Raw genomic sequence first — 25,088 nt, 5'->3', positions numbered from 1 at the left:
TTATAACCACAAGCTTTGATTTGACCGGAATCCTATGTTGCTTGTCATACCCATCTATCTCCCTTATTTCCTGTTGTCTGTCGACATACATTTCTTGCGGTTTACGCTTTTTTCACTAAAAATATCTTTAAACATTTTCTTGTAGCCTTTATGGAGGTTAAATGGTCAAACATGGCACTTACATTCCATCATTCACATATGAATATTGCTGCCATACTGTCCACCTTCTCTCTGGCTATAAGCAAACATGAATATGAAGGGCTCAATAAAGACCCCAACAATAAGTGTTGGACTGCACGTTTGCAGGAAGGACGGGTAGAAGAAGATATAATAAGCTTTGTGAAATGAAGCTTTGCATATGACAGGATGTAACTACAGTTTGAAGAACATTAAACACAACACTTAAAAGGTATGAAGTAGTGCTGGATGCTACAGAGGAAATATATTGCAAGGTTGACTATCAGTGCTTTCACAACACATTTGCACAATGACATTTTTAATAAATAACCATCAGTAATATGAATATAATGATTGAGTGGGTAGAGGCAACTATTAGGAGACCCTGAACAGTGTGGTGAGGTTGTAATGGCTGCGATACATCACTTTACTCTAATGAAGCCATTACAACCAATAAAAGACAACACCTATTACATTACCGACAAGACAATAGCTCGTCTTACATTACATATCGAAATAATATGGTTTGCTTTAGTGCAGTCATCCCATCAATATCGAAATGTGCTACATGAAGAGCTTTCAATATAAAGATGCATTTTTAATTTGGACTCACACAAAAGACATTCAGTTATCAAAGTGTGTGCTTTGATTGCCCAACATCCTGATGTGCTTTCCCAACACACTGCAGTGAGACAAATAATAGGCCACAAAGTTGACATTCATTTCTCCAGCTCCGCCTTTGGTCCATTTGTATCTCGTAGCCTCAGACTAAACACTGCAGCAACTCTTTAATTCTTATACACCGACTCCTGTCTCACTGCCCACCCTCTTTCTTGCAGTGAGACTCCATGACAGTATTTCAGAGGAAGGCTTCCATTACCTAGTCTTTGACCTGTGAGTATACTCTGAATACACACACACACACACACACACACACACACACACACACACACACACACACACACACACACACACACACACACACACACACACACACACACACACACACACACACACACACACACACACACACACACACACACACACACACACACACACACACACACACACACACACACACACACACACACACACACACACACCGTGACATTTTACCCATGTGTGCTGCTGCAGTGTGTTTGTCTATGCTAACAGACATTTCTCTCTTGGCTTTTTCTTTCTTTCCTCCCCCCTTTTCTCCATTCTTTCCTTTCTTCCCTCCCCCTCCCAGGGTGACAGGAGGAGAGCTTTTTGAAGACATTGTAGCCCGGGAGTACTACAGTGAGGCAGATGCAAGGTAAGCGCTTTATATGGAGCTGCTCTGGTGCACTCTGCTGCAAACATACAATGTAATCTCAATGATATGAAAACTCCCGTTAATGTCAGTGTGAGCACACAGTGGTGGATATAATTGGTTTGCTTGTATTCTTGTCAGCAAAATCCCCCCCCCCCCCTCCCCCCTGTCAACAAGTGCATCAATTTACTTGTCTCAGCACATGCGTCACTCGCCATCCTCCCATTGCACTGAAGAAGCAGTGAAACAAACGCCCATCGATTCTTCTTTAGGTCATTTATAACAGAATAGGACAGAATACCCCACTTCTTAAATGTGAGGAATTAGATTTTTATTTCTTTTTATCGTAAATGGAATATCCTTGATAGTAAAAAAAACAAAAAACGATTATGACGCCGTCTTGGCCTCTGTGGATTTTCAATGTGGATTTGACAGATTTCCATTTGCTGACATTTTGTCGACATTTAAGCATTCTCTCCTTCCTCGCTACCACATCCTTCTCAGAGTTATCCTCCTTTCCTGGAGAACATGAAGTCTGACGTACAATTGGATTAGGGGGTCTTTGTCCGTACATGGGAGGGGGGCTTTGGAAAGGCACAATCACACACGCACAAACCAACCAACATGGACTAAGCTTCTCTTTAGCTGGGCACGACCTTTGACCCGCTAACCTTTCCATGGATGAGACGTGAACATGAGCCTCAGATAGTGTCGTCGTGGAGCCTGACACCACGGAGCGTAGGACAGTAATAAGGTGGTCGGTGCTGGCACGCAGGAACATTTTACAAGACCCGTGGTGAGCTAACACTCTCAAGTCACAAGTGTGAAAGCATGCGCTCCGGCCAGAATAGAGAAATAATGGTATTAGTAGCAGCTGAATTGACGCCCCCATTATTAACATTGCTACTGGGATAAAGATTTATTAACTGTGTGGTGTGAAGCCTCCCACACATGTTCCTTAGTATTGATTGTCCAAACCACAGAACCCGGTATATATGTCTTTGAAAGATAACAGTGATTGTAAATGTCAATTATTTTGTACGCCAACATCCCTATAACATTTTCCTAAAGCCTCCTGTGGGGTCATGATTTTTCTGTTTGACTTTTTAAACACTTAAAGAACATTTTAAAAGAAACATATCCAATGATTTAATTTTTACACAATAAAAACCTCACATCCAAGAAGCCGTGTTGAAGCATTTTTGCTTGGAAAACAAATTAACCATCATCCTAAAACTGTTAATTTGCTCTCAGTCAACTAATTCTGCAGGCTCTATATCCTAAATGTAAAAGATTGATCTCTACACAATGATTCATATATGCTCGTTGTAATAGTTATTTCACTAATACTGTAGGTCCTAGGGCAGATGACCCTTTTAAATATTCTTTTAGTGATACATCTAAATTCATAAGGTTCCAAATTTGAATACCCATAGACAAAAAAGTAGAACACCCACATATCTTCCTCAGAAAGTTGACTAATCTCCATTCCACCATTTTGTTCTGTCCATATCAAACAAACATGCTAACAATTCGGCAATGGTGACCTTCATCAGGGAATTCATTTTACAGTCACATCACAGACATCATTTGGCCAACCCAACCTTGATCAAACAGCCCCTAAAATGTAGCGTGTGGGGCAACCCGATAGCAGAGAAGTTTAGCACATATACCACACGTCCGAGCAGCGGTCCGATCCCCGGCTGACCGGAGTGTTTGCCGCATGTCATTCCCCATCTACCTTTCCCGACATGTCCGGTCTCCTCACTATCCAACAGAAGCTTAAAACAACCCCCAAAAACGTTACAAAATATCTAGTCATGTAATTAATTGTATTGAAGAATGACGTTTTTCCCTCCCAACGACATGCATCGGCTTTAAAACGTGCTTGTCGCTGAAGCCCCGGCGGTGTACATGTGTGATGTTTGTGATGAAGCGCAGTGACTGACACGTCTCCCTCTCTTTGTCTCCCTTTCTTCGTAGTCATTGCATTAGTCAGATCTTGGAGAGTGTCAATCATATCCACCAGCATGATATTGTGCACAGAGACCTCAAGGTGAGTGGCTGCCCGTTGCTGTGACAACCACACACACACACCTCTGCTCGTAGCCATGGCAACACACAGATGGCTCTTGGTTGCTCTATCCCTCTCGCTTTCTCTGCATTTTCTGCGGCTATCTCTTTTATTTCCCCCCGCGTCCCCTCTCCCATCGACACTTTTTACCCTCTATCTGTTCTCATCTCTGTCAGCGTGTCTGTCTGTGAACAGAGCACTGTGTGTGTGTGTGTGTGTGTGTGTGTGTGTGTGTGTGTGTGTGTGTGTGTGTGTGTGTGTGTGTGTGTGTGTGTGTGTGTGTGTGTGTGTGTGTGTGTGTGTGTGTGTGTGTGTGTGTGTGTGTGTGTGTGTGTGTGTGTGTGTGTGTGTGTGTGTGTGTGTGTGTGTGTGTGTGTGTGTGTGTGTGTGTGTGTGTGTGTGTGTGTGTGTGTGTGTGTGTGTGTGTGTGTGTGTGTGTGTGTGTGTGTGTGTGTGTGTGTGTGTGTGTGTGTGTGTGTGTGTGTGTGTGTGTGTGTGTGTGTGTGTGTGTGTGTGTGTGTGGCAGCGAGCATACGTGTTCACATGTTGAGCACACAGAGATGGTGAGTCATGATCACGTGGAGGGGTCCGTCTCTAACCTATGGCAAGGACTCGCACAGCACACACACACACACACACACACACACACACACACACACTGTGCAGTTGTGAAGGGTGTCTATTGGAAGAGAGGAGGTGAAGGCATAGATGAACCTCAGGAGTTGCCAGGACAACCCATGTGACATCACACCCACCCATGGAACAGCGGGGGAGGGGCTTGAGTTGTGCCAAATTGCTGATAGGCTCAGATGCAAAGAGTGGAGGACTAGCGCGCCTGCCACCTCCAGTTTCAGCCTTAACACAGTTTAAGGCGATGATAATAATTCTGCTAGGAAGGACAGACCATAATAATATGTGTTGAATTTGTTCCATTTTCGAGCAGAGACCTCAAGGTTGGGGAGAAAAAACAACCTCGAGGGATGTCTTGGATATGTGTGGGCGGGCTCTGCGTGTGTGTGTGCGCTCTGCGTCGGAGAATAACGCTATTACCTCGATCGCTGGCTGTCTGATTTGTTGGCCTTTTATCCCGAGTGTACTTTTACTGCGGCCATGTATGTCCCACTGCCCAAACAACGGCCATTTAGAATGCTGCCACACACACTGCCTCTCGCTAAGTACACTTTCCATTTAGCATGCAGTCTGCAGCGCTGCCTAAATGACTCCCCGAGTGGTTTCCATGGCTACGGACCCATGCCCATATAAGGCGCTGTGGAGATTCACAACCACTCATTCTCTCTCCACATCCTCCGTCTCTCCATCGCTTTCTCACACCTTTTTTTTGTTACCCCACCCCCACACGAGCTGTGTTGAATACATCAAATATAAATATTGCTAAGAAAGAGCTTAACTGAAGAGTGCCTGTCACTATCAGTCTCTCACTGTCTTGATCTCTTGTCATACATTCTGTTTCACCATGTGTGTGTGTGTGTGTTGTGTGTTTGTGTGTGTGTCTCAGCCTGAGAACCTGTTGTTGGCCAGTAAGATGAAGGGAGCTGCAGTGAAGCTGGCAGACTTTGGCCTTGCTATTGAAGTGCAAGGAGACCAGCAGGCTTGGTTCGGTAAGAAAACATAAACAGTGACACACACACATTCGTCACAATATGTGGCAAATATGCATTTAATTTGTGGAATAATTACATTATTATGATGTAGATATTGAACAGTTATGTCTATCTGCTGTACAAATATTATTTCTAACATTCTTTTATTGGCAAATTGAACAATGGACTGAAACCAAAAAGCACCAATAAAAAAGATATGATCACAAATGTGGTCTCATTTGTATGTGCAGTTTCCTTCTGAAATTCTAGAGAGCAGTATCGCAGTCTTTTACAATGCATTTATGAGTTTATTGCAAAAGGTACGTCCTCATGACCAAAAATGATGTATTGCTCAGCCCAAACTGGACCATTACCTGATCTGTTGTTCGATATGGGTGTGTAACAATTGAAAGGTTTTATGTTTTAGCATATGTGTAGACATTGGCTTGTCTAAGCCAAAGAATATTTGTGAGCATTGCCTCAGAGGCTCGCAGACACTGTCCAGTTCATGCCAAGGCCATTGTGTCTTGGCGAACAGCCTAGCTGCCAGTATTTGGCCGACTCCCGGCGAGGCCAAGATGATTAACAGGCCTTTGCTTGTGACTCTACACTGTCATAATCTGGTCTCACACTGGAGTCCAACAGGTCGCTATCATCCGAACCATTCGCATAGCTGCACAAAAATAGCCTTCATCAGAATTGTAATAAAAGTTAATTGTGTCCTCTGGTTTGTCTGGCGGGCAGGGTTTGCGGGCACCCCTGGCTATCTCTCCCCTGAAGTGCTGAGGAAGGACCCCTACGGCAAGCCCGTGGACATATGGGCTTGCGGTGAGTCGACACTTTTGTTCATTAAACCTGTTGCAACAGCAATACTTCCGACCTATGAATGTGAAATATGAATGACTTAGGAATAGTGTTTTATACACTAAACTGCCAATGCATTTGAATGTGAAGTACAATCTTAAAACTTGAAATGAAATATTTTGTATGAATAAAATTCCCTTCTCTTATTTAAATGAAAATCATTTAAGGATTGTAACATGATCTCTTTTCCACTTTGCACTCTGTCAGGTGTTATCCTCTATATCTTGTTAGTGGGATATCCTCCCTTCTGGGATGAAGATCAACACAAACTCTATCAGCAGATTAAAGCTGGAGCATACGATGTAAGTGTACTCTGTGTGTGTGTTGGGTGTATTCTTGTGAAGGGTGCAGTGCAGGGGTTTGCTAAGCAGTTTTTTAATGTTTAATAGTGTCCAATTGAAAGCAGGTCCAAAGCTATTGATCGTATCAGGGCCTCCCTGACGCATTGCTTGCGTGGGTGCGTGTGTGTAGGGGATTAACCGTTAATAAAAAATGGTTTTATGAATTTCAACAGAAGCATGTGTTCTTCTAATCCAAAAAGAAAATTAGCAGTTTTATAAAATCAACTCAAGACTCGGTGCCCAGATGGTGTGGATTAGCCAGCAACATGCAGACTCCAAAACAATCCTTCAGGAAATCTGAATTGTTTTCAATTCCACCTTCCTTCCTTCCCAACTGTCGCACCTACTTTCTCAATGTTCCCCAGTTCCCTTCCCCAGAGTGGGACACAGTGACTCCAGAGGCAAAGAACCTGATCAACCAGATGTTGACCATTAACCCCGCCAAGAGGATCACTGCCGAACAGGCCCTGAAGCACCCATGGGTCTGCGTAAGTATTCACCTAACCCACCTCAAAGAATGACTGGAATCACACGGGATGATCAAACCGCATTGAAGTATTTACAAACATAACCACACTACGTAGGGAATTCATGTTACATAACCTTCACATAACTATAATTCTGTGCAGACGGATTCACACACAGACACAGTTTGTTTTAAATGAATTATTTTGTTTTTGTCCTCCTGCAGCACCGCTCTACAGTGGCATCCATGATGCACAGACAGGAAACTGTCGAGTGTCTCCGCAAGTTCAACGCTCGCCGAAAACTTAAGGTACCCATCTTGAACTCAGTTTTTAGAACCCCTTGATAAGTTACAGCCACATCTTTCTCTTTTGTGCAAAGTATTACTATTTGTAAATCTACTTACTTTGTCCTACAGAAGTCAGTCTTCCTACTACTTATACACTTAATGCGCTTTTTTGGTACCCCAGCTTAATGTATCAAACAGTGTTGAGCAATTCCTGATTTTAAACAAAATGTGTATTCATTTTAGACTATTTTATTCAGTACTTTTCTAAATAAAATAGAAATATATTCATACAAGTAACGTTTCAAAGAAAACATTACTTTGGCATGGGCACAGAAACTGGTATCCTCTCAGCTGCGGCGTTGGAACATTCAAGCGATACCCAGCTCCAGTTGCTTTAGTTTGCATTTACAGCCATGCATGCAAAATAATGGATCAAGTAGCAGCTGTTCTTTTTTTCACATCAGTTCAATTCATTTGCATAGACGAATATGTAACGGGTCTTGGAGATGTGAAGACTTACAGTTAGCCGTGAATCATCACTGATGATGCAATACATACAATGTATTTTTAATTATTTGATTCCGTTTGACAGAACAAAAAGAAAACCCAGCCTTGACCGAATTTAGACGTTGAACGGATCTGTTAAAGAAGCATAAAGATAAACATACCACTGTCTTATGAGAGATGAAAGCAGAGCCGTGAAGAAAAATCCTGTTCGATAAAACGAAAACTCCTTGCGCTCATTATACCTCCCTCACTTCTTTCTCCTCCTCCAGGGAGCCATTCTCACCACCATGCTGGTGTCCAGAAACTTCTCAGGTGGGTGTGCCCTTCGCCCTCCACCTCCCACGCTGCACATGCAGAGGGAGAGGCGGTAGGAGAGTGGATAGAGTCCTCTGCACCTCTTTTAACCCCCTCACCACACACACTCACCCACTCATCCTCGAAATAACAATATGTTTTTGTGTTTTCACACTTGCTTACAACATTGAAACATGTAATTCCTTCAAGTTATGATGGAAGCAAAGTGTTAATGAGTATAATGATAGGAGTATTTCGTCCTGATGTATCGGAGCAGGCTAATATGTGATATTCTTTCATGTACAAGATTTTATGTGGCCGCCAGTTATGTTCATGCTAATTTATCTCTCCCCGTGTGTGTGTGTGTGTGTGTGTGTGTGTGTGTGTGTGTGTGTGTGTGTGTGTGTGTGTGTGTGTGTGTGTGTGTGTGTGTGTGTGTGTGTGTGTGTGTGTGTGTGTGTGTGTGTGTGTGTGTGTGTGTGTGTGTGTGTGTGTGTGTGTGTGTGTGTGTGTGTGTGTGTGTGTGTGTGTGTGTGTGTGTGTGTGTGTGTGTGTGTGTGTGTGTGTGTGTGTGTGTGTGTGTGTGTGTGTGTGTGTGTGTGTGTGTGTGTGTGTGTGTCCTCCTTCTCTGCCGCCTGCGGAGCGTTTGCATGTTTGAGAAAGGGAAGCCTAGTCTTATATAAGATGTTTTATGTTGGGGGCAAGGTGACTGCTAAGAAACTGTCTTATTTAATTTAGTTATCGAAGTGTTTTGGTTGAAGCTTTATTCTCAGCCTTTAAGTAATGGCCATCCGATGGCTAATGATTTCAGCCCTGGGCCTAGGAAACCACAGGGCTGCACGTCTTGTGTTTCAGCCCATTCCTATCAGACCTTGTGATGTGTCTGGGCTGCAGCGAGCATGCCCCGTAGCTTTCTAGGCCCACGAGTGAACAGCGTGAAATAGACCTGCCTAACTTGTATAGCCCACCCAACTGTAGCATTTCTGTCCAATAGTGGGCCGGCAGCATACCAACTCTGCTGCTGCCGCCTCCTCCACGGCCTCACTGGCTCAGGAAGGTACGTCCCAGAGACACGCCCATCCACTTCCTCTCCACATACAGCTTACTTCTTTGGTTTATAGTACATGACACGTAGGGACTTTATATCCACCACAGAAAGTCCTGCATGCAGCCTCTGCTAGCATCTTCATCCACATACTGCATACTTACACACATACGTATCAGCTGTGATGCAAAGGAATCACATTTTACTCCACATCACTTAATTGATTTAGTTCAGCCGGCACTCCAAAGTGCTTTTTTACATTTACACCTCAGCTTTGACCTTTATACCCCATTTAATCTTCAGAATAAGTTGCATCATCACTTTTAGCGTGCTCCATCCAGACTTCCAGCTGACCCCATACGCCTCTGTGCTCTCCCCCAGCCGCGTGTTGAGGGGATGGGCACAAGGGCGGACGGGGGCAGGGGGACGAGGAGAGGCTTGTATTTCTGGGGCAGGGAACTGACACTGCAGGGGGCCGGCAAGAGCTGGGTTGGCGTGCTGCCATTGTCGAACCTGGGTCTGGTGGGGAGGGGAAAGGCGGATGTTGAGCAGCAGGGGGAGAGAAATGGACCGAGACGGAGGATGGGAGTGATGCCTTTTCTGCTGCTACCGGAGCCAACTGCTGTAACGCCGCCTTCCTGATGAATCCCCGGAGGTCAAAGGCACGTCTCATCTCCCCCTGCTGACGTCTGTTTTAGTACTTTCAGAAACATCTCGGTGCCTCTTTAATGAAAAACCACAAGCAAACGGTGTCAAATACCCGGTGACAAACTCACACACACACACACACACACACACACACACACACACACACACACACACACACACGTTATCCTTCGTGAACCGAGGCATTGATGCTTTTGTTCTGAAAGTGCTAAAATCAGACTCGTCTCTCATCCTGCTGGGTGGGAGCGGGTGGTGAAGGTCGGCGATTCCGATGGTGGCTCCATGGATACTTTAGAGACAGACAGTGTGGAGCAGACTGGATTTCTTGTCACCTTTCCATCAGACAAGTAAATCTTCTTTGCTCTACACTCTACATAAATATATCAATAGGTAACTAGGTTCTGTGCAGGTAGGATAAAGATAATGTAAAAGAGGCATGACCTCAGTGGAGACACATTTGTTAATCCTGGTGTGTGTGATTGGTGCGCTGAGATTCGGGTGCTTGTGGTGGTTTGATTGTGAGTTAGAGGCCTCTGAATGCGGGCTTCCTCACGGAGACTGGACCACGTTGCCTGTTTTGTAAGTGTTCGGGGAACTCATGTGTGACATCATCGCCCTGGACTGGACTCCTCAACTCTTCTCCTTTCTAAATCCATTTGCAATTAGTTGTTGTTGTTTTGCTTTTAGTCCTCTAATGACGTCACTCGTCACTGCAAAATGCTGGCTCTTTTTTATTATTATTTTTGAACTCCAAGTGCTTCCTTGCATATCTCTGTAACGCATGGCTAGGCTTTAATGACATTAAAGCAATATGTGATAATGGTATGCGTATTGAAGCATCTATCTAGGTCTCTAGAAGGCTGTTTTCCATGCAGCCTTTTGCATGTGCATGTCCTACTTAGTTTTACATTTTAAAAACTGTGATACAACTTCAGGTGCTCTCTAATCCGTCCTTCCCTGTTCATCACCAAGTGGTGCCGCCCTCCTACTGTGGGTCATCTTGACTTGACCCGTCCTGTCACGTGAAACTGTGACCGTTCTCTTAAGGAGGACGGATTTAGGGAGCACGTGAACATTGTGCTGCCATGCTGTCACAATTAGCACTCCGACGGCTGTTTGGTCAAAGATTTATCCGAATTAAGAGCAGATGTTTTCCCTCTCAACAATCCGCTCCCCTTTCCCCTGGTTAAGGAATGACAAGTTGATTTTATTTCTTCTTTGGTTGCTGCATGGCCAGGTCAAGATGGAAGCTGTATATAGAGCAATGCGAACCCAAGATTAGGCAGCATGAGTTGTCACTTGATGTATGTTGCTGCTCTAGATGCTCTGCCCCTTATCTCCACTCTTGTGTATTGAAATACTAAGCCCTCTGTTTCAACCCTCCCCTCTCTCCCCCTCTTTCCTTCTCCCACTTCTTATTGGAAGGTAAGAAACACAAGATAAGATTTTTGGAACCTGTGTATGTCTGTAGGAAATTAGAGGAAAGGAAGCGACGGACGGCTGAGAGCTTTCGACTGAGAGGGAAAGTGACTGGGGCCCTTAAAGGGAATCAATGATTTACATTAACTCATGGCCGTCAGTCCTGGCAGCACAGTCTGCCCATCACTCTCTTTCTAATTCTGCTGGGGTCTTACAGACAGGAAATGGATTTAGGAAGTTTACTTTGCTCTTAGGTTTCTCTTTTTTTTCCCCAGATGGCAATGAATGGATTATGATGCGAATGGGTTTCGCAGAGTGTAGCAACATGTCCAGCCAGGGGGAAATAAACGCAAGAAATCCATTAAATGCATGTTATTCCTTCTGCAACATGCAGACGTGCTTTGGCGTAAAAGCTCAGTGGTTTCATAGATAGCGTGTACATCCAGGTTTTTGCTCACATTTCTATAAAAGCTAAAAAGCGAGCTGTAGGGAATGACACGGATGCTGTCATCAACATTTAACCTTTTACCTGTTTCTCTCCCTTTTTTCTATATTTTATCTATTTAATTTTTTTACAGCATGCAAAAGTTTACTCAACAAGAAGTCTGATTCTGCTAAGGTAAGGTTGTGACCTCTTTGTTCTACTACACTGTGTCCTGTCTCCTCCATTAACTGACCCCTTTCTTGCCTTCTGTTCTTTCCCGTACCTCTAACGCTCACTTCTCCTACTCCCATTATGTCGAGGAATATCTTTTTCATACAGTAATGATTGTTTTTCAGGGTTTTTCCAGAGTTGAGTTTTTTTGGCTCAGACTCCCTATTCATTTCTATAGGGGATTATGCTGCACCTCAGGGTTTCTCAACCTTCTGTGGCCTGTTTTCAGATATCAGAGTTCCTTTACTTCTATCCACAAGTTTGAGAAGCTCTATTCAACCGGCCTTTTTTTCAGTTTCAGTGACATTTTTTGTTTGATTCTATATATTCTTTTTTGTAATGTTTAGTTTATTCTTTCACTTTCTTTAGTCAGTTTCCATTAGAGGTTTGCTGCTCTTCTTTTCCGAGCAGCCTGCGTCATTCTCTACTGCTATTAAGCATATCCCCCCCCCCTCCTCCTCCCCTCAATTTCTCCTCTGCCCCAGGGGTCTTTCTGTGCAGTTAAGTGGCGGAGGCATAGCGAGTTAGTGAGGCAGTTAAAAGGATGATCTAGAGGCCATTCTGTGCCACTCACCCTCTCATTACCCTGTTAGCTCTCAACAGCCCGGGAGCCACAACTGACATTAGCCCCATTCCCTAAAAGGCGCATTATACTACTGTGTGTGTGTGTGTGTGTGTGTGTGTGTGTGTGTGTGTGTGTGTGTGTGTGTGTGTGTGTGTGTGTGTGTGTGTGCACGTAAACGTATGTTGTTGTTCACTCTGAGTGTCTGCGTTCTCGTCCCAGCCTTCTACCAACAACAGTAAGAACAGTATAGTCAGCGCCATCAATGCCCTGAAAGACACCAACATGGCAACCAACGCCCAGATGGTACAGTAGCCGCTGCACTGTCGGTTTCCCGCTTCTTAACCCCCCCAGTAGTTGCATAGTAGCCCGTTGTGCCTCATCCTTCATCGTCATAGTCGCTGTTTATCATCCTTCATCTAGCACCGCGTCCCAGCAGCAGCCATCCCCTGGGTGCACATGTGTTCCTCAATTGGAAATCTATTAAACTTTGTGCAAATAATTCAACATGCTCTCTATTGTACTTGTATTTAAGGCTTCACATGTGCACCGTGTAGATTCCCAAGCAGCATGAACCTTATATGACAGTGACAGAGAACTGTAGAGTCCTGGTTTAGATGACATCTTCGAATACATTATTCCTATCCTATTTGGCCTCGATGTTATTCCCCTTTCTCCCAAAGCTTAACCAGCCATCCCTTAAGTTTCCACTAAACCCAACCCCGCATTGCAACCATCAACACCAACACCCAACCATCTGTCTCAAGCTAACCCGTTTCCTTCCACCATTAATTAACCGTTAATCCCCACTGACATCCTTTTCATACTGCCAAACTTTCGTTGTAGTGGTAATAGCATGTTGTGATGTAAGATGCATTAGAGCATGTGTTACATAGTGCTTCTTGTACGGGTTTGATGACATAATACTTTATGGTCTGACAATGTAGTGCTTCTCAACTGGTGGTGCAGGAATAGAGAATTAGAATAGCTATTGTAGGCTAGAAAATGAATGGACGAATTGTACGTTTACGATTAATGAAATTTGGAATACGTTATATGCTAACATCAAGTCAATAAATTGATCAACATCTGCCAAAACCATAAAATTAATTAACTATAGTCACTGTGCTGAAGCAAAAAGGACATTCAATTATGTTTTCCAGCTTCTCAAATATTAATATTTGCTGGTATTGTATTTTATGCTGGAACACATTTACATTTGTCGACTTGGACTTTCTGATTTTCTGATGAGGATTTTTAATCGATAAATAATGACCCACAAATAACAACAATTGTTGACTTGTCTCCAATCTCTATTCATGTGTTTTCGACACAACTAGTAAGGAAGGGTAGAGTTTGATAATGGCTGAGGTAGATTATAGAGATTAAAGGGACAGTTCACTAAAACAAGGCCATCTAGCTTCACTATATGCAAGAGAAGGCCAACATCTCTACAGCAGATACCTCCAACACTTGTATTTTTAATTTAGGCGTGAATTATCCCTTTAAATCCAGTTGAGAGGCCATGTTTCAGGATTCTGATGTTTGGACTGACTTTTGTTGTTGTTGTAATGCAGGAATCTCAGAGCACTGTGGTGCACAACCCTCCTGATGGAGTTAAGGTGAGGCGTGTGTCTGACAGCTCCACCTCAGGTCTGTTGGACCTTTCTAAAGCGGGCAGTGTTAATCTCACTATTTTTCTCTTCATCTGACTGCTCTCCAGGGATCAACAGAGAGCAACGCCACCAACGACGAGGAGGAAATGAAAGGTTTGAGTCCTCTCTTCCTTTTCTTACCCACCCTCTCTCTCTCCCATCTACTGAAGTGTGTGTATTTGACTGTAGTCGCTGGCAGGTGTGTTGAGATTCAACATATGTCTCGCAGAATCTTGACTGTCTGCCTGTGGTGTGTGTTTGTGTGCGTGTGTGTACTTATCGTGTGTCTGTTCTAGCGGACAGTTCGGCGCAGAGCAGCGCCACAGAGGAGATGCCCCCACTTCTGCCCTCACCTCAAAGCTCCCCTGCCAGTAAGTTTATCCATGGCAACCAGAAGCTTTACGGTCGCCATTGGCAAGGACCTAACACCCCCACCCACCCACCCACCCACCTCCCACTCCCACCCTGGCTTTCTGTAGTCACTGGCAGTCTTACATATTTGAGCCCCCTCACTCTGATCCACCAAGCTTCTTTTGAGGGTTCCCACTGGTTCTGGAACATTTTGAAATATTAATTTGTATATTTTTAAAACCTACATTCAGGGAAAAACACTGACATTTGATATTGGTATTCATTTTAATAACAATTATTAACAGCTTTCCTTCTTTCGTTTTCAACACGGATTAACTGTTCAAATTGTATCGGGGGAAAAATAGGGTTTCATAAAACAGCCTGCGTTAATGTGTCTAATAAGTGGTGGAATTAAAACATCCGAGAAAAAACCACTAAACTATCCAATTATAAATATATAATGGTATGAAAGTACTGAGAAAATATAACCTTTGATGAAAATAAAACGATATCATCACTTTTTATATCGAGTCAATGTTAATTTGAACCAAAGATAATAAATGAAGAAAAGTGGTTTTGATATTCTAACTAATCTGCCTTAATTTAACTTTTTCAGGCAATAAATGTTTTGTCCTACTGTATAAATCTGCATACTTCATTACATAAAAGTAAAAATTGAATGAGTTTAGGGACTGCTGTGGTATAAATCTGAACCTGCATCCCACACTTACAAATGTAACTGAATTTTACAACACCATTTGACAATGAAATGGTATTAGATTTGTATCGGTCGCACTTTCTGTTCTTCAATTACTTTGAGTGCAATGTTATCATAATAACCAATAGGCCGGGACTACAAAAACCCAAGTTGTAATAAAACAGGATAATTAGTTTAACAGGGATGCATTACTAGACTGCGTTTTACAACTTGTTTTACACACTGATCCCACACCGTCATTTCCTGCCATGTATATCCATTTAAACTGTAATATATTGTGAGATCGCTTCTTTAGAGCACCTGAACTGACTCACCACCTGGACTTCACTGTACTCAGACACACTTAAAGAAAAAACTAAAAAGCAGGAACTCCGTACTTTGACCTAACTTTGGAGAGCATTAAAAAATAGTTGTGGATTTCTACATCGGGGCCACTGTGGGAACCCTGAAATGTGCGTGTGTGTGTGACTGGTGTGTGTGTGTGTGTTTCTTGGTGATCACTGCATCTATCCCCATGTCCTCCTAATGTGACAGCTGGAGGAAGCCTTGCTGACCTTGCAGCTGTGTGTCTTAGGCCCAGATCTCAGTCTGACAGGCTGACTTTCCTGCACACCATAGAGCATCAGGTTCCTCTTTGTCCTCCTTCATTCTTCCTTCTACTCCGATGCTTTATTCTCTGTCATGTCGTTTAATCCCATCCAATGTATTCTCCATTCCTCTCTAATACACCATTCTTCTCTTGTCGTTATCTCTCCTCGTTCCCCCTCTCCACTCTAATCCCTCCTCTCGTCTCTTGACCTTTTGTCCTCCTGCTCTTGTCAGACACGCCTGCACTTAAGGAGCAGTGCCATCTCCTTTCCTCCTCTCCTATTTCCTTCCTCTGCTCCCACTTTACTTCCTGAACATGCTAAATTTCCCTTACAGGCCTAACATGAGCTAATAACGAACAATGGCTTCCATCCTCTGTCTGCCTGGTGCTGCAGCTCGTCACACGAGGCTTTGTTAATGTATACGAGCGTTAAGAGTAGAGTTGATGTGATCAGAGCTGGCAGTAAAATGACTTCCACATCACACAGCCTCACAACCAGAGCTGTACTGATCTCGCTCCCAGCTGCCCTCCTCTCCCTGTGTTACCCATCCGCATGCCTGTCATAAACCCTCATTAACTCTTATTTACTTTATTTGTTTTACCTATGACGCCTTTTTCGGGGTGCGCCAAGTCAAACCATGCTGTATTGATTTGCATTTCCATTACCAGTTTAACAGCCTCGTTTAACTGAGATCTCACCCATCTCGGATACAAGACACAATTGACACAACTCAGCATGATGTCGGGTCAAAGCGTGCTCACCTGCCTCCATGTGATCACGGCCAGATTTGTTGAAAAATCCCAGTTTGTACTGTGCTAATACATTCTGAAATTGGCGTGTTCCTGAGAAAAAAACTCAAGATAGGTTAAGCTAGCACCGGTGGTCTCGAGTAGATCCTAATATGAGCCCCCCTACATACTGCATGGAGAATCGATTTAAAACCAGAAATTGAGCCAATGATGAAAATCAATTTGAGATGGATTTGTCACCTTAAAATGTTTAATAGAATTGTGAGATCCCCTCCCAGTTAAAGGGTCATGATAAATGCTGATTAAAACACAATCACTGTGATCCACATTTATTGTGAAAAAATGCATAGTGTGTTTATCAATATATTAGCGTAGCTCTGTTAGCATCTTTCATTCAATAAAAACAGAACTATTTTTATTTCTGAGGAATTGACAGAAAATTAAATGAGTGTATCCACCATTTTTGCCCTCAAGTCCCAGCCATGATTCTGCCAGTCTTGGGATAAGCGTATCATCAGCATGACTCCGTTTCAATTGAGATGCAAATCAGCACATGAGTCTGGAAAAGGCCTAGTAGTGTTTATTTCTTGCTCATTTTACTGAACACTAACACATGTTTTGTTCCGTTTTGTTTGTGTGTGTGTGTGTGTGTGTGTGTGTGTGTGTGTGTGTGTGTGTGTGTGTGTGTGTGTGTGTGTGTGTGTGTGTGTGTGTGTGTGTGTGTGTGTGTGTGTGTGTGTGTGTGTGTGTGTGTGTGTGTTGACATCCATCCATGTGTTTTGTGTTTGTTGACCATCCGTTGTTTGTTTCAGTTCCACCGCATGACGTAAAGCGCATGGCATGGAACAGCACGGGCAACAGCTCCTGCCCTGACTCTGAGCTCTCTCAGTCCTCCATGCCTGCCGCTCCACTAGGGAGCAACTCTGTGGCTGCTAGCAGCACCACGAAGCCGAGTAAGAACACAGTCTCTACTAACTCTGCTTCCATGCCCTCTACTCACTTGTGGCTGTTGCACACTCAAACCTTGCATTACTGAAATGGTAGTTTTCTCAGGATTCATAAAAAAAAGCAGCCTGCAGATAACGCCCATTATCAGAAGTCATTCCTTTTTATTTTGGAATCTCACAAAGTTATTTGTTGTAGGAAATGAGGCTTATAACTCCACATGTATCCCATCCATAACAGTTGGTTTGATACATGTTTGGCTACAAAGGTGATCACTAGAAATCACTATAATGACTTGTGAAGGAATGAGACTGGTGTTATTCTATTTATTCATTTTGGTCCCATCAAAAGATCAGAACCAACAATGTTTTTGAATGACATGTTTGGGTAGAAGCACTTTGTGGACTAATGGTTGATGTGCGCTTTGGATAAGGGTTGATGTAGACAAAACATGCCACAGAATCACCATGATGCTTCGGTTGTCATGGCACATTCCATTTTAGACCTAAAAACATACATGTTTTAAAGGCTTGGCCAGCGGTAGGACTCAAGCTTGATGACGAAAAGACTTCCTGCTACTTTTGCCGAGAATGTTTTAGTCTGTATCTTAATACTTCCTGACTACCCTACCCTGTGATACAACACAAAAATAAAGAAGTACATCTTAAAAAAGATATCACAAATGTATAGGTTTGTTAAAGCAATGTCCTTGAACCGCTGGACAATGTCGTTTTTCGAAACCTGAAATGGGAGTGAAAATTGCATTGGTTGGGACTATTTTAAGCAGCGGATAAATACACATTGTTTGTGCTTTAAGCATATATTAAAGGAAACTCGATGATAGATTTATGGGATTGAGACAAAATAAACTTCTACAGTATTAATCAATGTGATTTTAGAAAAACATCGCTTTTAGCTCAGATTAGGTCTGGTTAATAGGATCATTGTTGGTTTTGGTGTTCTAACAGGACTTGTTGACCAGAAGAAAAATAGAGAATGTCTCCAGCCTTTTCCTTTTTTGGATGGATTTTGCGAAAAGCATGGTTATACTGTCGAGGCATTTTGATAACACCTTTCATGTGGTCTCTTTAATGTTTTCTATGTGTGAATAGGTTACTTATAAAATGTCTCGCTAATATTGAAAAACAGTAGATTTAAGGGTCATTTTCAAATCTAAGGTTCTGTTTCGAGATCAAATCATAGACAAACATTTGCTTTATTGGCATGATTAACTGTTTGTTTATTTATTGGTAAACCAAGTCAGAAGCAGCTGTAAATATGATAAAATATAAATATATACAGTTTATTATAATTTTCTTGAAAGTTAAAGTATCAAAAGTTAGTTTATGGTTGAGCTTGAATGTTGTTTTCCACTTATTATATTATCCTGGAGATTTCCGCCGCAACAAGGACAAGCACTGGGTTTGAAAGCTCCAGAAAAAGCCAGTCCGAGTTCCATGTTTCTCTGTCAGACGAAGCCAATGTTGTGAACAAGCAGGATGTCTCTGTTTTTGTTTTGGTGGCAGAGAGGAGTGTTTAGTCAGATTGTGTGTGACACAGAAGGCGAGAAGCAGGACGACAGACAGTGATGAGGTGGAGCTGCAGTGGGAGAGCGCTGGGGGCGAGTGTCGAGGTTAAGGAGGAGAGGAGCCACAGAGCCTGATGAGAGGACATGTCATCCAGCAGAACCAGCACACAGTTAGCTGTTGTCTCACCCCCTCACTGACTCCTCACCCTTTAACCCTCCCTCTGTCTCTCTCTCTGTTCTCTGCAGTCCGTAAGCAGGAGATCATCAAGATAACGGAGCAGCTGATTGAAGCCATCAACAATGGAGATTTCGATGCCTACACGTGAGTAAAATGTTTGGACAGGTTTTACTAGACTTGTATTATGTGCTTTATTTTCTCTAGTCTCTTTTTCTTATGTGTTTAATGTCTTTCTTTGGCTCCTTGTACTCTCTGTCGCTCCCTCAGGAGGATTTGTGATCCTGGACTCACCTCTTTTGAACCCGAGGCCCTGGGGAACCTGGTGGAGGGGATGGACTTCCACAAGTTCTACTTTGAGAACTGTGAGTCTCACACACACACACACACACACACACACACACACACACACACACACACACACACACACACACACACACACACACACACACACACACACACACACACACACACACACACACACACACACACACACACACGTAGTGCTGCGTACGCCGAACCGGTACTGGACTTGTAAAAAGTTTCGGTTCAAGTCCGGTTAAAACCGGAACGTCAGGAACCGGTACTTGGACTCGGAAAAAAACTAGCACTTACGTGTATTCTGGTGTCTGTGGTTATTTAAACATTCCCTGATGAACGTTATTCAGCGTCAATAAATGAGTGCTAATCCCAGTGTGCTCAGTGTACAACATCACATGTCATTTCACCTTCGACTCACGGTTTGAAAACGGAGCATTTCGCCACATGCTAATGCTAACCGGAAGTGAAGCATTTTCAGAATAAAAGTATTAAGTAAATAGTGTGAACTTCCGGTTTTTTCAGAATAAAACTGATTTAAATTAAATAGTGTATTTAATTCAAAATTAGGCCATATCAACATTGATTTTAATTTCTAACAGTATGTATGTACATCACTATGTATGTACTGTATAATGTACACATGTAGAGTTGTAGAAAATACATGGTATACAGACAGTACAGTACACTCACAGTGTAGCCTATACTGTATAGTAGGTGTATAGTCTACTCTACACTCTACCTTTCAGCAACGTTTTAGGGATTTAGGCTCAGTCAGCTCAGGGACTGTTTGGTTACTTTAGTTTGGTCAATGAAATAAACGTTTGAACTTTGTAGTAGTTCACTGTAGTTGCTCTCATAAGTCATTTGTAGACTAAGTGGCAAAAAGTGTTATTTTTACATTTGTACTTTGTAGAGAAATGTATACACAAGTTGGAAGGGAGCACAATAAACCTGACGAGTTTAAATTTGAGTTGATTATAATATTATAATTTTCAATTGATAATTAGCTCACAATAAGTTCACTTTAGTTACTCACACAACTTGACACAAGCCATGGGTTCAGGTCCGGACTTATAAGTTCGGACCTGAACCTGAACCTCTGGTCTTGAGTCCGGACCTGAACCTGAATGTGAGTCCAGGTACGCAGCACTACGCATACGCATACACACACGCACATAGAAACACACACAATTTAAAATCCACGAGAATACCAGCCAGGTAAAGATTTTTATTTTATCTGATTTTGGTCAATGATGGACTAATTGATCAATTGACAAGTAGTTATGGTTATTTCACGAATAATAATACATTTGTTTTGTTGTACCCTTTATTTAACCCAGGGAGACTGAACATACAGAAAATAAGCAAAAAAACTCTAAATCCAGTCTACCTGATATTTGAACATTGTTTGGTCCATCTCTGTTCATTGTTTTGGTCCATCTCTGTTCCATCCAGTGCTGAGCAAGAACAGCAAGCCGGTGCACACCACCCTGCTGAACCCTCACGTGCACCTGATCGGCGAGGAAGCGGCGTGCATCGCCTACATCCGCCTCACACAGTTTGTGGACACCACAGGCCGCCCTCGGTCCAGCCAATCAGAGGAGACCAGGGTGTGGCATCGCCGCGAAGGCAAGTGGCTGAACGTCCACTTCCACTGCTCGGGAGCGCCCGCCGCACCACTACAGTGATCAGGTACACACACACACACACACACACACACACACACACACACACACACACACACACACACACACACACACACACACACACACACACACACACACACACACACAGACAGAGCTGATGTTCACAGAGATGATGTCATCTTTCTACAAATACATCTCTTACAAAAATCATTAGAAAGGTGCATTGTTCACATACAACTGTTACAGATGATGGTTAAAGTAAAAGGCATTAGAAAACATTGCAGGAGAAGCAGATCACTTTGGTTTTCTCAGGACCTTCCACTAGTGACTTATTTAGGACTTATCTATTCAGGTAATTTTAGTGATAAAATCATCATTTACCTTATAATTGGTCAAAGCAAAAAATGCGTCTATTCTCACTTAAAAGCTAACACCAGTATGAACTGGATCACCTGCTACTGCTCTTCCAGCTACAATGACCACATTCAATGACAACTAATAGAAATGTATTATCATTATTTCAATGCCTCATCAAGCCCATAATTAACACTGGGGTCTGTTTTCTCCCATTTCCTCCCCCCCCCCCCCCCCAGTGGTCCTGAGCCTCCAGTCTACTGGAGTGTGTGTTTTGGGGGACAGTTTTTTTCAGCGAGCGTGTTTAAGAGGCACGTCCTCTGCGTGGATTGGCTAGTGCCAGGAGCCCGGCCGGGCGAGATCGCTTCCCTCTCCACGATACCAACCAATCCTGTCCCCCCTTTGACCTGCTGGGGGCTGGCTGAACACAAGACACCGCCCCCATGGGATGATGCATGCATCTGGCGCCTGATTGGAGGGCGAGTCTTTGCCCTCTATCCCTCCCCATGGCAGCCATCTTTTTTCTGCCCGCGCGAGATGAGACGTCCTGCGTGAGGAGAGGATTTACAGTTGAACTTGTGACAGTTTATGAGTATGAGTTATGAATATGCTGTGTAAATTATGACTAGATGTAACAGAAACCACCAAAACCCAACCAAGCATTTATATTCACTATCTAAGGGAGAGCAGAAGGGAGTGTGAGGCTAGCAGCTGAGATAGAAAGTGTTGTGCTCGTGACCCGGACGTTGATGTAAAGATGAAGGGAGAAATTCCCCGTCTGTATTTTAGAGGGGGGGAGTGGGCTCAGTCAGAAAACTTGATGAGAGAAACTTGATATCAAAAACATGAAGCACCAAAGTGTAGAACTTTAGGCTTTTTATGTGTTTGTGTTTTCGTTTGTGTGCTTGTTTCTTTCCGACCGGACGGAACATGGTGTTGTTGGGGTGGGGCGGGGGGGCGTTTGATTTGAGGTTACGTGTTTCTGTTGTGTTTTTAACGTCCTGTTCCCTTTGCGTTCCTGTGAATAACCTTTCTTTTTCTTTTTTGTCTGACTGATGTTATATTCAAGGCTCCTTTCATTTTATTTTATTTTTTAAAGCAGCTGCGTTTTAAAAAAAGAGGGATTTTAATTGTGCAAGTTTAAATCTAACGTTTGACCACGTTGTGTTGTCTGTACGCAGTGGGGGGAGAGAGCGGCCCGGGGAAGGCGTCTGCGTTTTGCATGTTTGCCCGCCGCCTCTCCCTCATTCACCCCCCCAATCTCTCCTTTTTTATCCCTCTTAAACCATTCCCTCTTTTAACCCACTCCTTTTCTCTGCTTTACTGCAAGGGCCTGGTTTGTTTATAATCACTGTGTAAGTACAGTGTATGTATAGATATATGTAGAAAAGTGTAATATATGTACATGTATCTAAGAGACACTCATCCTGTGCATCTGGGAACCACCCCATGACCTCTGTGACCCCCATCTAGCTTAGGAACATTTCCCTCATCTTCTTTAAATTTGCTTTAGTTCTCCTCCTTTAAAGTTCATCCTTTACATTTTAGAAACTCTTAATCATTCACGACAAATAAAAAATAAACGCTGGTGTGGGCTAGCAGCTCCAGTCCCGTGGCCGTAAGACTGTTTTAAAAGACGGGGAGTAAAGGAAATAGAAAGTCCGAAAAATAGTTTTTAAACATGAAGACCTTCATCATTGTGTCATCCTGATCCCATAATGCTGTGAGCCCTCTCTTTATATCATATGCACACACGCACACGCACACACACACATACACACGCCTGGTGGTGTGTTTTAGGCTTTGGAACATATCTGCACCACTGCTGTGTGACCACGGCGCCACCCTTGCTGTGCTGCTTAATTGTCTCCATCCATCCGCGACAGTCGTATCTTAAACCCTCCCCCCTCCGATATCTCCCTCTCCTCTCGCCCCCCCATCTTCCCCCACGTGTACTAACGAGCCCCCTGCTCTTGAGATGTTTATTTGTACCTCTCTGTCGTTTCTCTGTTCCCGTGTTACTGGTTTGAGTTTATCTGTCGTCGTCGTCGTCGTCGCTGTTCCTGTTAACTTGTCGTTTGGTAATTTGCCGACCTGCCAAGCTGGAGTTCTGCACTCTCCCTCGCAACACAGAGAAAAAAAGAAACATTTAAAAGATACAAAAGGGAAAGAGGGAGGAAGTCAAGACAACACAAATTAACAGAATGAGGGAATGATCAGGACTAAATTATTTATTAATGTAATCTACCCTAGGTGGTTTTAAAGGTGCCTGCTCAGTGGAGAGGAGTTAGAGAGAGAGAGAGAGAGTTGGTGTGCAGGTGTGTGTGACCTGCTGTTGAACCAGAGACCTAGTTATATGCATGTTTCAGTTACGCATTTCTACCATGTACCTACCTGAATAAGGATGGAGCCTAGTGTTAATATATGATATTTGCATCTTTTGAAATAAGAATATTCTCCATCCAGAATGTTGAATAGGTGACATGACAAATATTTAAAAAAAACGCAAAATTTGTAAAAAAAATGATTCAGGAGCCGTAGCTTGGTATGAGGCCCTCGATGTTAGCGTTTTCCCTGCGTTGTAATGATATACTATTGGGCTGCGCTTTCTCCCCCAGCCTTCACATGGATGCTGGAGTTTTTTTGCATGATCATGATGTACAATGAAATACAACCATGAATTGACGACTATCAAGTGTTTGTCTGAGTGTTAGTTGGTCTTCATCATAGCTTTGTTATTCTTCAAACTTGGATCTTGAAAGTATTTAATAAAAATACTATTTCAGCACTGGTTTATCTCTCTTGACTGGCTTATTTCATTTTCTTTTCTTCTTATCTAGATTTGATTGTCATCACACAACCATTTTTGTTCATTTTCCAGCAAATATCTTATTGGAAAATCTTTATCCCGAGACCAATCTGCTAAAAAATGTGTTGTGATTTTTAACTCAACTGTCTGACGCAACATACCTATACTGTCCAGGAAATAAATTCCTCCCTCAAATGACAACATAACCTTTTTTGGCCTGTGCATTTTTTTATCTTTTCAGCCTGGATTTTGAGAACGTTCCATCCGCAGTCTGAACATGAAATCACCAAATTTGGAGGTCATAGAGATAATTTATGCAGCGCACGTTTCCAATTACGTAACACTGCAACGTGTATTAGTCCTGCTGAATACCTGCTCATGTAGTCCAATTTTAGGGAACTACTTTGTCTCGGCTGACGTTTACACACTGCTTAATAAAGGAAAAATGGTTTTAATTTGAGTAAAACAAGCGCACTGGATGAAACTGGACGGAGTTTCTGAGCTCGGTTGCATGCTCTGAACACCAGCCGGCGTCACAGCTGGCGTAATATTTGCCCTCTATACTTGTCTCTGTCATCGCATAAAGTCAGATTAAGCCCTGAATAACGCGGCATATCCTCCAGGGCCATTAACATACAGAGGATAAAACAATCACGGCTATACAGTGTGTGTGTGTGTGTGTGTGTGTGTGTGTGTGTGTGTGTGTGTGTGTGTGTGTGTGTGTGTGTGTGTGTGTGTGTGTGTGTGTGTGTGTGTGTGTGTGTGTGTGTGTGTGTGTGTGTGTGTGTGTGTGGCTCACAGTGGTTGGTTAACTTTGACATTCACACTTTCTTTAAGACTTTAAAAAAAGGGAGAAACTCTTGAGAGAATGTGTCTTGTTAGCCTCCTGACCTTTGACTTTCCAAGTCAATAAAAAAAAAAGTGCTACTTTTGACTTTTTTGAGGTGTTAAAGGACAGGTTTACATTTGTTAATCTTAGTCAAAATTGGAAACA

The 25,088-nt window shown here is 43.0% G+C and overlaps 1 protein-coding gene across 5 annotated transcripts in view; it reads left to right on the top strand.

Annotated features, from left to right (window-relative positions):
* The window catches only part of LOC117464452 (calcium/calmodulin-dependent protein kinase type II subunit gamma), a 34,429-nt gene extending 10,353 nt beyond the window's left edge, over positions 1-24,076 (top strand). Inside the window, exons 4-23 of one of the 5 annotated variants that reach the window (XM_034106889.2) lie at positions 1,017-1,071; positions 1,409-1,474; positions 3,455-3,527; positions 5,062-5,164; positions 5,891-5,974; positions 6,218-6,312; positions 6,717-6,839; positions 7,043-7,126; positions 7,882-7,924; positions 8,901-8,963; positions 11,615-11,655; positions 12,476-12,559; positions 13,831-13,875; positions 13,977-14,022; positions 14,205-14,279; positions 17,129-17,269; positions 19,036-19,111; positions 19,235-19,329; positions 20,741-20,977; positions 21,525-24,076. In XM_034106889.2, the coding sequence (XP_033962780.1) occupies positions 1,017-1,071; positions 1,409-1,474; positions 3,455-3,527; positions 5,062-5,164; positions 5,891-5,974; positions 6,218-6,312; positions 6,717-6,839; positions 7,043-7,126; positions 7,882-7,924; positions 8,901-8,963; positions 11,615-11,655; positions 12,476-12,559; positions 13,831-13,875; positions 13,977-14,022; positions 14,205-14,279; positions 17,129-17,269; positions 19,036-19,111; positions 19,235-19,329; positions 20,741-20,973 (1,625 nt within the window). In that variant the 3' untranslated portion in view covers positions 20,974-20,977; positions 21,525-24,076. The remainder of the gene's footprint in view (positions 1-1,016; positions 1,072-1,408; positions 1,475-3,454; positions 3,528-5,061; positions 5,165-5,890; positions 5,975-6,217; positions 6,313-6,716; positions 6,840-7,042; positions 7,127-7,881; positions 7,925-8,900; positions 8,964-11,614; positions 11,656-12,475; positions 12,560-13,830; positions 13,876-13,976; positions 14,023-14,204; positions 14,280-17,128; positions 17,270-19,035; positions 19,112-19,234; positions 19,330-20,740; positions 20,978-21,524) is intronic. The other 4 variants (XM_034106890.2, XM_034106891.2, XM_034106892.2 and 1 more) reach the window with 4 other exon arrangements.
* The last annotated feature ends 1,012 nt before the right edge of the window (positions 24,077-25,088 follow it).

This window comes from Pseudochaenichthys georgianus, chromosome 19 (assembly GCF_902827115.2).
Source record: "Pseudochaenichthys georgianus chromosome 19, fPseGeo1.2, whole genome shotgun sequence".
In the NCBI taxonomy this organism is placed as follows: domain Eukaryota; kingdom Metazoa; phylum Chordata; class Actinopteri; order Perciformes; family Channichthyidae; genus Pseudochaenichthys; species Pseudochaenichthys georgianus.
The sequence above is the reverse complement of the archived record's forward strand: the minus strand, read 5'-3'. Positions and strand labels throughout refer to the sequence as shown.